This window comes from Elgaria multicarinata, chromosome 1 (assembly GCF_023053635.1).
Source record: "Elgaria multicarinata webbii isolate HBS135686 ecotype San Diego chromosome 1, rElgMul1.1.pri, whole genome shotgun sequence".
In the NCBI taxonomy this organism is placed as follows: domain Eukaryota; kingdom Metazoa; phylum Chordata; class Lepidosauria; order Squamata; family Anguidae; genus Elgaria; species Elgaria multicarinata.
The window spans coordinates 184,252,736-184,266,476 of NC_086171.1; the positions used below are offsets into that span (position 1 = coordinate 184,252,736).

A 13,741-nucleotide genomic window follows, 5' to 3' on the forward strand; every position below is an offset into this window, starting at 1 on the left:
CTCTTCCCTCTTGCTACCAACTGTCCTTCTGAGGCCATCAGAGGGAAAGGAAGCAGCAGTCAGGCATCTCTCCATGGTGCCTGGATCTGCAGGAGGCTATTAGAGGGAGAGGAAGCATAAGCCCTTCCATTGTGGGCTTATGCTTCCTCTCCAGTAGGGTGACCATATGAAAAGGAGGACAGGGCTCCTGTATCTTTAACAGTTGCATAGAAAAGGGAATTTCAGATGTTATTTGTATATATGGAGAACCTGGTGAAATTCCCTCTTCATCACAACAGTTAAAGCTGCAGGAGCTATACTAGAGTGACCAGATTTAAAAGAGGGCAGGGCACCTGCAGCTTTAACTGGTGTGATGAAGAGGAAATTTCACCAGGTTCTTCATATATACAAATGATACCTGCTAAACTTCCCTTTTCAATACAACTGTTAAAGATACAGGAGCCCTGTCCTCCTTTTCATATGGTCACCCTACTGCTGAGTGTTGCAACTAAGAATCTAGGGCCTACATTTGCTTCCCCTGCTCGCCTCCCTCACAATCCCCTTTCCCTTTGAGTCATGGGTGTTGTTGTTTTTTAGATTGTAAACGTGTGGGCAGGGGGACTGTCTTAAGAAATATCTTCATAAGCTGTCTTGGGAGGCTTTTAATCTATAGCGTGGGATAAAAAATGCTATAATGAATGAATAAAATGCATAGACAAGTTGTTGTGGTATTGTCACTTAAAACCCATTTGTGGTTATGAAACACAAAGTGGATAAAATGAACTTATGCCACCAATGGCGGATTTCTACCCAACACAAACAGCAGCTTCGAAGCAGCAAGTTTTGACAGGATCCCACCAGGCAGGGCAGGAAAGGGTTAAGCTCCCCATCTGCTCCACTCTTGATCATTATGATCCCTACAGTCCCCCCTTGGCTTCTATATGCATTTCTTTTGAAATGTGGAGGTTAAACGCAAAGATGCATTTAATATCACACCTAGTTTAGCTCTCTGTGATCCCCTTGAAAGGCTGACCAGAGAAGAACATACACTCAAACCAGCCAGGAAAAGAAACACCAGGCAGCCATTGGGTGGCAGTAGCGCTCCACAGACAGCCTGCACATCCCGGAAGCACAGCTTATACTTGTCATGTTGAAGCATGAAGCCGCAGGGAAGCTCTCGCTTCCTCACACTCATTTTGCTAAGCACATCTCCAAGACTCCAGCAGACTGTATTTAAAACAAATCTCGCTGTCATTACTGGAATGCTGATGAGAAGGGCCATAGCTCAGCAGTGGAGAGTGCATGTTTTGTATGCAGAAGGTCCCTGGTTCAATTCCCAGGAGGTCTACGTAGGGTTGGGAAAGACCCATCTTTGAAATCCTCAAGAACTGCTGCTAGGCCAACGGTGTGACTTCGCATAAGGCAGCTTCCGATACTTGCAAAGACAAAGCCCCATTGTGTGGCTGGGACAACCAAGTTATTCTCTCACTCATGCTACCTCTACATAATACCTCTACATAATTCAGAACATGCACGCGCATACGCGCGCGCGCACACACACACACAGAGTTAGATAGCTATTATAACATTGTTATATCTAACATGGAGCCTCGTGTGGCGCAGAGCGGTAAAGCAGCAGTTTCTGCAGCTGAACCTCTCCCCACGGCCTGAGTTTGATCCCAGCGGAAGCTGGTTTCAGGCAGCCGGCTCAGTTCAACTCAGCCTTCCAGCCTCCCAAGGTCGGTAAAATGAGTACCCAGTTAGCTGGGGGAAAGGTAATCACGGCCGGGGAAGGCAACGGCAAACCACCCTGCTATAAGGCCTGCCAAGAAAACGTCAGCGAAAGCTGGCATCCCTCCAAGAGTCAGTAATGACTCAGTGCTTGCACGAGAGGTTCCTTTCCTTTCCTATATCTAACATGGTCTATCTGATCAATGTTTCTCTTTGATAGGATGGCCATGTGCCCTAGTTTACAGAGGACAGTCCTCGATTAGAAGGCATCCTCTATTTGAATGGCTGTGCAGTCTAGTTTAAAGAAAAAGAACCATAAGGAGGGAGAGTAGTCAGGGCCTTGAAGCCGCCCATCCACAGAGCAGGCGGAAAAGTAGGCACACCAGCTAGTCACAGTTTTTCCCAGTAGAATGAAACATCTTGTATTTCTGTTTGAATTATAGCAGTCATTTCTAAAAGAACATAAGAAGTGTCATGTTGGATCAGACCAAGGGTCCATTGAGTCTAGCACCCTGTTCACACAGTGGCTACCCAGCTGTCGACCAACGACCCACAAATAGGACACGAGTGAAAGAGAACCCTCCCATTCATGTTCCCCAGCAACTAGTGTACACAGGCTTACTGCCTCTGATACTGGAGGTAGCACAAAGCCATCAGGACTAGTAGCCATTGATAGCCTTCTCCTCCAGGAATTATCAACCTCCTTTGAAAGGTGACCATCACTACACCTTGTTTTAGCAAGTTTCATAATTTAACTATGCACTGTTTGAAGTACTTCCTTTTATTTGTCCCGAATCTCTCAATGATCATCTATACCTACAGAGTAGCATATGAAAGCATAATGCAAATCCGTGTCCTCACTTTTCGTGGTGGAAAAGTGAGAGCTAGTGTGGTGTAGTGGCTACTGTGTTGGACTGGGAGTCGAGAAGTCTGGGTTCTAGTCCTCACTCGGCCATGGAAACCCACTGGGTGACTTTGGGCTAGTCACAGACTCTCAGCCTTGCCCAACTTACATCACAGGATTGTTGTGAGGATAGAAATGGAGAGGAGGAAGATTATGTATACCGCCTTGGGTTCCTTGGAGGAAAAAAGGCGGAATATAAATGCAATAATAAATAAAATAAAATAAGTGGTCACCCGACTCTTTGGCTCCACACAGTTAAGGACAGGAAACAGCAGATTGCGTGGCCAAAATGAATGGCTTCTTTGCACGTGCTGGTCCTCTTATGTGCATGAGCATGCAAGGGTTGCCCTGTTAATTTCTATGGCATAAGACACCCCCATATGAACAATGGAGATTCCCCATTGGGCATGATCAGAGAGCAGGGCAGTCCACTGCATAGAGAGAGAGCTTTGTGTGAGTAGCAGGCCTCCACTGTTTACATTGTGGCCAAAGCTGTGAGTTGGTGTTGTGCTGCACCCGTCTTACAAATGATGTGTGAAGGAATTGTGTAGTGTCTTTTGGCAAAGTATCCCCACCAGAACACTGCAGAAGAACCTATTTGGTCAATGCTACCGGTTAGGTCTGAAACTTAGTGGACCATGTCCCATCTTTAACACCCAAAATCACAACCCTCAAACCCATCAGTTCTTGTTTGCGTAAGCAAAACTCCCAGTGCTTCTATCAAACAGGGTCTCCATGTGTCCTACTTTACTGAGGACGGTCCTCTATTTGAAGATGTCCTCTATTTGAAGGGCTGTCCATTTAAGGATGAAGAGCCGTAGGAAGGGTGAGCAGCAGGGCCCTTGACGTTGCTTGCCAACCTGCAGACTGAGCAGGCACAGAGTTCACCTGATCACATTCTTCCACACTATGGCGAGATAACTTGTATTTCTATTTAAAGGATAGCCATTATTTCTCAATTGGCATCTATAGACTTAAATTAGCATGTGCAAATGTTATGCAAATCTGTATCTGCCTTCTTGGTGATGCATGTCCTCTTTTTTTTAGCGATGTGTACTGTATGTTCAAACATAAGCTACAGTGCAATTTTATTTACACTGATTTCCATGATTTCTTGAGTAGCTTGGCTCTGAATCTTTTTGAGCTGGTATTCTGATGGCTTAAACTGGGTTTCAGAACACGGCTATTTAAATAATGATGCAAAATCTTTCCTCTGTGGCCAGCAGATGGCATTAGGTTTGGTTTTTTCCTGTTTCATTTTTTAGAAACATGAAGACAGGTGACTTTCTTTATTGACTTATTTACCATCAGCAACCCTTGTGGAGCCTTGCTTATTGCGTTTGGTCTAGACAAGTTCCTTTTGAACCATATTTCCAGAAGAACAGGGCAAAAACATGACAAAGCTTGGAAGCAATATGTAGGACTTTTAATTTCTATTGATCTATTGCCCTAAAATAGAGAATAAGTGTGCTCTGAGCGACTTTCCAGCCCATCCCTTAATGGACAGGAAATTGTCAAGGGTAAGTTTGGATGAAGGATATTTTTTAAAGGACTGCAGGTAAAATAAAATATTGAGAATACTAGGAGATATTAAAATAACATATTTATACTTATTTTCATGTCCCAGAATAAGAATGTAAGAAGAGCTGTGTTGAATCAGACCAAAGGCCTATCTAGTCCAGCATTCTGTTCCCACAGTGGACAAACAGATGAAAAAGGGAAGGCCGCAAAGTACGATATGAGATTACCTAAGACATTTTGCTGCCTGAAGTAGGGTGGCCACATGGAAAGGAGGACAGAACTCCTGTTATCTTTAACAGTTGTATTGAAAACGGCATTTCAGCTGGTGTCATTTGTATGCATACAGCACCTGGTGAAATTTCCTCTTCATCACAACATTTAAAGCTGCAGGAGCCCTGCCCTCTTTTGTATCTGGTCACGCTAGGCAGAGCGCCTGCAGCTTTAAATGTTGTGATGAAGAGGAAATTTCACCAGGTGCTGCATGCATACAAATGAAACCTGCTGAAATTCCATTTTTGATACAACTGTTAAGATACAGGAGGCCTGTTGTCCTTTTCATATGGTCAACCTAGGAAGGAAAGAATAAGATGGTGCCCCCTCACATTCCATATACAAAAGCTGACTGGATGGTAGCCAAATCTTTCTTCAACATTGGCAATGGGACAGTTTATTCCATTGCTCCTGAAGGCAGCGGTCTAGATCAGGGGCAGATGGCAGGCCATGTGACAAGGTCCTCCAGCACCTTTCTCCTGCCACCTCCCAGCAACTGCTTAATGAGAAGTCTGGCTCCGATAGCACCCTCCCAGTTATGTTTCCCAGCAACTGGGAATTAGAGAGGCATATTGCTCTGTAACACAGAGCAATCCGGAATGGGAGAGGGAATGGAGCAATGAATCATAGAATCATAGAATAGCAGAGTTGGAAGGGGCCTACAAGGCCATCTAGTCCAACCTCCTGCTCAATGCAGGAATCCACCCTAAAGCATCCCTGACAGATGCTTGTCCAGCTGCCTCTTGAAGGCCTCTAGTGTGGGAGAGCCCACAACCTCCCTAGGTAAATGATTCCACCGTCGCACTGCTCTAACAGTCAGGAAGTTTTTCCTGATGTCCAGCCGGAATCTGGCTTCCTTTAACTTGAGCCCGTTATTCCACTGCAGCCACTGCTCGTTCCAATGCTCTGCCGGCTTGAACCGACCAGGGTGGGAGGTGGAGGGGAGTGGGGCGGTGGCTTTGCCAAGCTTTTCATCTTGGTGGATCTTTGGGTTTTTTTTAAACTTCCTTCCCATTGAAAGCAATAGGGATGGACTTACAGCCAAGAGGCCAAATTTAGGCCCCTCTTTGAGGAACAGAGCGGCTTTGGATCCAAAGCTGGCTCTGATCCATGCATCCCTAGAATGCCCTGTTTTGGGGCCTATTGCTGATGGAAGATTTATGCCCATGGAGCTTTCTTGTAGCCATATATGGGGCCTACAGGGCTGACAGTCCCCTGCATTGCGGGAGTTCTTTTCTGCCGGTGGAGGGCGACCTCCACTCCAGCCTAAGCCCCCTTGAATGGAGGTGGTTACATTTGCTCTGACTGTAAGTACACTAAGTACAAGTGACTGAAACAACTGCATTTTGCTCCCTTGCACACCCCTACTACCACTTCTCTCCCTTCCTCTGCAGTGTTCCCTGTGCTGAATTTTAAATGGGAAGCTCCTCAGGGCATGGACCTGTCAGAAAGAGCCAACTAAATGAATAAACAACATTATCCTATGCATGGTCTCACTGCCTTTCATTTGTGAAATAACATTCCCTCCACAGGCTGGTTCTCTAGAGATGGACAGATCTGTCAATTCTGGTTCTGCTCAGTTTCTAATGTTTCTGACCTTAAGTGCACTGCTGGGGTTCCCACCTCTGGTCCGTACCTTTCCCATTTTAGTTGCAGCCCCTTTAATCAACCCTGGAAATAAGCTAGCTTTCATTTGAGTTGTTATCATCAAGTCAAAGGTGCAGCTATGCTTATAACGCTGGGTAGAACTGAGGTGAGAAGAGTTTACCTGTGGGCGGTACTCTGTTCACCCAGTGACTGTTGAGTGGCCTTGAGGTAACTTTGCCTCCGCGCTGCAGTTTTTGGGGATGGCTTGGGGCTGGTTTCTGAGTCTTCACTGTCGTCGTCTCCCATGGCTTTGATATAACTCCCACTCCGCATGCGCCGACATGGGATTTCATTGTCCTTGTCCCTAGTCAACGTATTATTCCAGTCTCCCTGAGGCACCTGTAAAAACAATGAGACATGGTAAGAGCACACGGCAAAGGTAGAAAATTGGGGTAGGATGGTTGTGGGTTTTTTTTTTTTAGAAATTGGAGGAACTACAGAAATGCAGGCTGTCCATTCATCTAATCCAAAATCCTTTATCCATCTAGGGGTGGTGAGTTTGTGGAGAAGGGAAATAGTGCAGGCAGAAATAACAGACATCTTAGTAGTAATGCCAAATTGTCTGTGTACAAAGCAACACTTTCTTGAATTCTATGGTGGTCAGGTTTCAAATGAGAGGGACTGTAGCTCAGTGGTAGAACAGAAAAGGGCAATTAAAATGATCAAGGGACTGGAGAATCTCCCCTATAAGGGAAGGTTACAACAGCTGGGTTTGTTCAGCTTGGAAAATAGAGGCTAAGGGGAGACATGATAGAGGTGTACAGAATTATGCCTGTTGTGGAGAATGTGGAGAGGGAGACATTTTTCTCCCTCTCCCAAAATACCAGAACCCAAGGTCATCCCATGAAGCTGATTGGTGGGAGGTTCAGGACAAGTAAAAGGAAGTACTTCTCCACACAGTGCATGGTTAAACTATGGAGTTCACTACCACAAGATGTGGTGATGGCAACCAATTTGGATGGCTTTAAAAGGGGGTTGGATAAATTCCTGGAGGAGGAAAAGGCGATCAATGGCTACTAGCCCTGATGGTGCTACCTCCAGTATCCGAGGCAGTAAGCCTGTATGCCCCAGTTGCTGGGAAACATGGGTGGGAGGGGGCTTTTGCACTGTATCCTGTTTTATTGGTCCCTGGTTGACAGCTGGTTGGCCACTGTGTGAACAGGGTGATGGACTAGATGAACCCTGGGTCTGATCCAACATAGCTCTTTTTGTGTTCTTATGAGTTGCAGTCCAACACATCTGGAGTGCAATGCACGAATCCACTTGTGATTCTTCCTCGTGTCCCACAGTGCCACCATCTGCCTTTACAAGGGAAGAGGGAGTGGCAGGGGAGGAAGGTTCATTACGGGGCTGTGGGTGCTGCCTGTTCTTGAGGAAAGCAGAGAGGCTCCAGTGATAGATTACCCTAATAACTTTCCTGTATCTTGTTCTCCGCAAATCACCGCTGGGGTGATTGGCTTTGACCTTTCCTAATGAAGGAGACACAAGCCTTCTGAAAGCACTTTAATGCTAGCTGCCTTGGAGTCACGTCTGGCTGGAGATTAGAAGTTTCTTTTTCCTTTTGGCTTGCCTTTGCCTCAACTTGTTAGTTTCATGACAGGAAAAACTGCCCACTGGGAGATGAAAAGCAGCCCTCAAAGTGGCAGCATGCACCACTGCACGACCGGTGTGGCGGGGGAAGAGCGCAGCCAAATGTAATCAGGAATCAGGAGGCCAGAAGAGCTCTGAAGGAAACGGAGAGATCTCCTTCCACCTGCCATGACTGATTTGGGGGCTGCTTCACACATTATGACTCAACTTGGGCCCCTCCAGATGCTATGGACTTCAACTCCCATCTGCCCCAGCCAACATGGCCAATAGTCAGGAATGCAGAGAGTTGTAATCCAAAACATCTGGAAGGCAAAAGGTTGGGGAAGGCTGCATGACTTCAGATTTTGTGAGCATTCACCTAAAAATATGAAGTGTGAATGAAACAAAACCCATGTTTGTATGTATTCATATAGTGCCACCGATGTGCAAGGCACTTTACAGAGTACAAGATGGCTACGTCTCTGCCCTAACAAGCTCACAGTTTAAGTGCCAAAATTAATATTGCCTGACATCTGTATGATCTCTTTTTTTAAAAACAAAAAAACAAAAAACACCACCCTCTAAAATAAGTGAACTGCCCAGAGAGCTTCGGCTATTGGGTGGTATAAAAATGTAATAAATAAATAAATAAATAATAAAGCACAGGGTGAGGGGTGGGGGGAGGTTAAATCCCCTCACATCAGATCAGCGCCCTGGAGCCTACTTTAGAGTAAAAAAAAAATGGGGTGGGGCAGAAAGACATAGTTACTAAATATGGATTTAAAGTAATATCTGTTTTGGCTCTAAAACAGGGGAAACAACAGAGGAAGGGGAGGAAATGGTAAACAGGGAAGCAAAGACATTGGCTGCATTTAGACAACACAACAGTCAATCAATTCAACTGTTGTTCATCTAGGGCAGTGGTTCTCAAACTTCCTAATGCCGCGTCCCTTTAATACAATTCCTCATGTTGTGGTGACCCCCAACCATAAAATTATTTTCGTTCTTCTCTACACGATCCATTGTCATGGGATGGTTTGCTAATGAAAATAATACGTAACAATAGCTTTAATAATACAAAAGATGATACATGACATAGTTCAGTCAATACAGTTTCCTAAGACCATCGGAAATATGTGTTTTCCGATGGTCTTAGGCGACCCCTGTGAAAGGGTCATTCGACCCCCAAAGGGGTCCCGACCCACAGGTTGAGAACCGCTGATCTAGGGGGTACTTCCCACACAACATGATAATAATCAACTGGATTAGGATCAGTGTTGAATTGACTATTAGTCCACGTTGAGTTGACTCATTCATCTCTAGCCTTCTTTCTACCCCCTCAGTCCTCCCACTAGTATCCCATCAGCCATTGCTGCCAAAAATCTATCCTGCCAGATGGACTAGAGCTGCAGCCACCACTTTGGCCACCCTTGCCTTGTGACTCTGTGGCCGACAAAATAACCAACAGTGGCCGAGGAAATAATCAACGGTGCCCTCCACAGAACACGATAACCAACGGTGGTTCAAATAGCTAACTCTGCACATGTTGGTTATTTGTGTAGTTATTTCAGCCAAAGAACCAACTGTTGGTTAAAAAACTTCCTCCACACAACGCGATAACCCATGATGGGTTAAACTATTGACTATTTAAACCATGACTGGTTATTGTGTTGTCTGAACCAAGTCACTGTTTCAATTACATGTGCTTAGGGTGGATCTAGATGGAGGGCTCCTAAAGCTACTAACCAAAAGCTATTGTGCAGGTATTCTGTCCTTTCTTCCTTAATGGATTTTTTGTGGTCAGAAAAACACAAACAGAAGAAGCAGTGGGAAAACATGGGAGGGTGACAAGTGGAAGATGACAACATCTGGATTCCCTGTAAAATTCCACGAATGAGGCAGGCTGACTCCACAATAAAAGCCTTGCTTGGAAGCACCGAGTTACTGATTGGGTTACAATGCACGTAAACATGCACAGGGTCTGGCTTGTGCTGTTTTTATTTCAATTTGCCCCTTTAGGCTGCAACTCTATGCACTCTTACCTGCCGGGAGTAAGCCAAATGAGACAGGACTTCATTCCAAGTAAACATGCATAGGATTGTGCTGCTAGACGAAACACAAGAGTGTTTTCTTTCTTAATTTGAGTCCACTTGACTTTTCATATAGGAAAGTCACTTCCGTAAAAGGAAAGTGGCTTAATCCCAGGGGACAAATGCACATCTGTTTTTCTCACTACAGTCTGCAGCGACCACGACACAGTAAGCTGCAAGGGTCAAAATATCACCTGCACAGCTGTTCAAGGTATCAGAAGCCTGTGCTCTGTGATAGATTCACCTTAATTATAAAAGCCCCTGCTGTTCCTCTGTGAGAAGAATCTGAGGGTGAACACAGCAATTTTTTTTTGGCACACAACTATTTTGCTTGAATATGATGTGTTGGAGGAGTATTGGATTTGGCAGGAAATCTGAGTTTACCACAGGGTGTACACTTATTAGGAAATTGCAACTTGATCCCGTAGTTCAGTGATAGGGGACCTACTTTGCATGCAGAAGGTCCCTGGTTTGATCCCCAGCTTCTCCAGGTAGGGCTGGGAGAAACTCCGGAGAGCCACTGCCCATCAGCATCGACATACTGGGCTAGATGGACCCATGGTTTGACTCGATATAAGTCAGCTTCCAACATTCTATCTCAGCTCTTTGATAAATCTACCTGCATGAGAACCAGTGTGGTGAGGCAATTAAAGCAGCCTACTGTGGTGGCCTCTAGCTGTACTGGATTAAAATACCTGTGCTGGCTGGGGATGATGGGAGTTGTTGTCCAACACATCTGCAGGGTGCCAGCCTGGGGAAGGCAGGATTAGGGCATCAGATCAGGATTAGCGAGTCTCAGGTTTCAATCGCCACTCAACTCTGAAATTCACTAGGCAACTCGGGCTAGTCACTCTCTCTCTTAGCCTAAACCCACTGCACAGGTTAGTTGTGTGGACAAAATGGGGTGAGGAATCATGCACAATGCTACTTGTAGACAAAACAGAATATAAATGTAATGAGCAACCTCCTAGAATACCTGTGTGATGCCACCTCCCTTTCTTCTGTCTGATCCCTCCTCCAAATCCAGCTTTCACATGAAGCCTTTGGCACAGTTCCTTACTTCCCATGCTCTCTTAGGAGTATGCCTCACTGTTCTCAGGAGGCTGTACTCCCAGGAAAGAATACATAGGACTGCAGCCTAAAAGGCTAAGGGTGTCATCAGACAGAGGGAAATCGCGTTTCCCTACCGTTGCTTTTCTGTCCCACAATAGGGACAAGCAACTTCCTCTTTCTTCACATGGGGAAGAAAGAGGAAGCAGCAATGACCACGTGGCCCATTCAGTTGGCCTTTTTTATTGCACTGCTTTTCCTGCACACAGCAAGAAATGGCAGCAAGTTTTTCTTCAATAAGGAAAAAAAAAAAGGATTTTCCGGGTCTTATTTTGTCACGGAAAAAAGAGCAGAAGGAGCAGGAGATGCACGGGAGGTGGACAGCGTTGTCAAAAGGACCCGCGAACATCCATGTGGCCAGTAACAAGCAAGCTATAAAACGCTTGTCTGATGATGTTCTAAGTCAAAATAACATGTTGTTTTGCATGTTTATTTGGAAGTCCCACTGTATTCATTGGGGTTACCTTGCAAAGAAATATGCACAGGCTAGTAGTTGCACAGTGCAATTATTTGGAAAACAATTATTAGGAAAATTTGACTAGCCACTTCTCTGATCGCATTTAGAAGGCAACTGAAAATGGTCCTGTATGAGTGTGTATTTTATGCTGCTGTTCAATGATGTGTGTGTGTGTCTGTGTCTGACAAAGTGTATGTGTTTTCCTTCTCTTCCTTTTTTTTGGCTGCCAGTTTTTATGCTGTGTTTTTGTGCTATTTTTATTTTCTTTTTACAGCTCCGTTGTAGATCGTGCTTATTTTGTTTTTGAATTTAAAAGAATTATAAGCCACCTTTTAATGTCAAACCTCCTAAGGTGGCAAACAACAACTTTTAAAATGACAAAACGCATTACAACAAGAAAAAGAATGATATAAATTGGAAAGGAGTTCCAACAGAGCTGATGCTTGATGAAAGCTACTCTGAACAAGCGATTTTGGAAGAAAGATGCCGGGTAAATGTTATTACTGAATAAACAAATCCAAAGCATGTTGGCTCAGAAGTAAGTCCCTAGTAAGAGCACATATAAAGGCTTGTGGCTTTAGTTGGTGATACTCACTTTCTTCCAGAGTTCAGAGAAAGGCCGAAGAGGAGAAGGGACAGTAAACACAACCCTCAGGCCAAAGGTAAAATTGGAAGTATTGTGCGCCCCAATCTTATATGTGGTTTACTCAGGAAGGGCTGGGCAAAGCAGGTAATAGGCCCGGGCCAGTTGGGAAATGTAGGCCCCATTTCAAACTGCTCATTAAGTATTTTTTTTAATAAGTTCTAAATACATATGAACTGGAATGGTTTATAAAAAAGGTAATGGCAAGCACTTTTATCCAAGATGTATATAAGACATCACTTCTACACATTCAGAAATGCTTTATGTGCTTTTCTTTGGGCAAATTCATCATCAACAACAGAAAAATCAAGCAACTCTACCAGGGGGACACGGAGTAGGCCCCCTCAAAATCGTAGGCCCATGCCGACTGGCCCCACTGCCCCACCCCCTGCCCAGCCCTGTACTCAGGAATAAATTTCACTGAGTTCATACAAACTTACTCCCCCCAAAATGTATGTAGAATTGTAGCCCTAAGCTGGAAGCCCAGAAAAGCAACCACCCCATGAAAATGAAATTGAACTGAACTGAACTGAAAGTCAGCTCCGTACACAAAACTGGTGTATGTGTGTGTGAAGGTTTTTTTGCCAGCTTTATGAAAACGCAAAGTAGTGCCATAAACTATATCATACGTATCTTTACTGGAAGGTTAAAATTCAGCAACCATTCATTTTTATCAGTGCACTCAGGTTTCTGAGCTTCTCTACTCATTAGCCACAGTTTGGTAAAAGGCAAAACAAAACAACAGATGAAGGGTGGTGGTGTAAGAGCTGGAAAAGTATCAAATAACTTCTGAGTGCTTGAAGAAGAAAGAAAGTGGATAAAAAGGCAGAGATGGGAGGCCGGCATGGCAGTATCAAGGTCAGAAAGCTCTTCTAATAGAAATTAGATCAATCCTGTGCAGGTAGAAAGTAGCAAATGATTCAGTTTGTTGAAGATTGTGTGTGTGTGTGTGTGTGTGTGTGGTGGGAAGAGTTGAGAGAGTCAGCAGGATCTCTCAAGAGCACTTTTTGTTTTAGTATCTATTTTTGGTTTGGACAGGTGACGAAACCAAGGCCTTTGCTAGACCAGCGGTTATCCCGGGCTGATACCCGGGATCACGCCTGTGTGTCCAGATGACGCACAGGGGATCCCGGGCTCAGGCAGGGATCAAACCTCGCTGGCCCCGGGATAAAGCTTTTTCTTGCAGTCTCTGGCTGAGCCGGAGACCGTGAGTGTGTAACCCGTTCCGCAGCTTTTCCCGGCTATGTGCAATTACTCGCTAGTAGCTGGGAGAAGCTGCGCATGGGGTGCTGCGCCCATCGGGGGCATGGTGGGGGGAGCGGGAAAACCAAGTTAATTAAAAAAAAACCCACTTACCATAGCGCACGAGTGTTCGTGCACATCACCCCTTTAAGACAAAAAAAAAAAAAAATGGCGGACACAACAGGTCCTTCCTTCAGCTCATCGCATTGACATCTACACTAGGGCGAGAGCCTGCAATAGTTGCATCACGGGGGCTCTCCCCTCCTCTGTCGCGGATTTTAAGGTAGGTCTAGCAAAGGCCCAAGTCTCTTTTGGTGGGTATGGCGCATAGAACACTGACTCCAGTGTTCAGTTCCATCAGCTGAGATTCTGCCTTCTAAGAAGGGAGTCATGTGACCAGAGCAGGCTTCTTCAGCCTAGCACCCTCCAGATGTTTCAGGCTACAATTCCCATTATCCAGAGCCAGCATGACACCACTGGCTCTGCACGATGGAGGTTGTATTCCAACACATGTCGATGGTGTGAGGTTAGGAAAAGCTGTGCTAGAGATACTTTAATATGTCACCTTGTATTTAAGT

At 45.1% G+C, this 13,741-nt stretch overlaps 1 protein-coding gene across 1 annotated transcript in view; it reads right to left on the reverse strand.

Annotated features, from left to right (window-relative positions):
* The window catches only part of DLGAP4 (DLG associated protein 4), a 132,603-nt gene that overhangs the window by 98,137 nt on the left and 20,725 nt on the right, over positions 1 to 13,741 (reverse strand). Inside the window, exon 2 of the mRNA XM_063145216.1 lies at positions 6,174 to 6,391. Coding sequence (XP_063001286.1) covers positions 6,174 to 6,391 — 218 coding nt within the window. The remainder of the gene's footprint in view (positions 1 to 6,173; positions 6,392 to 13,741) is intronic.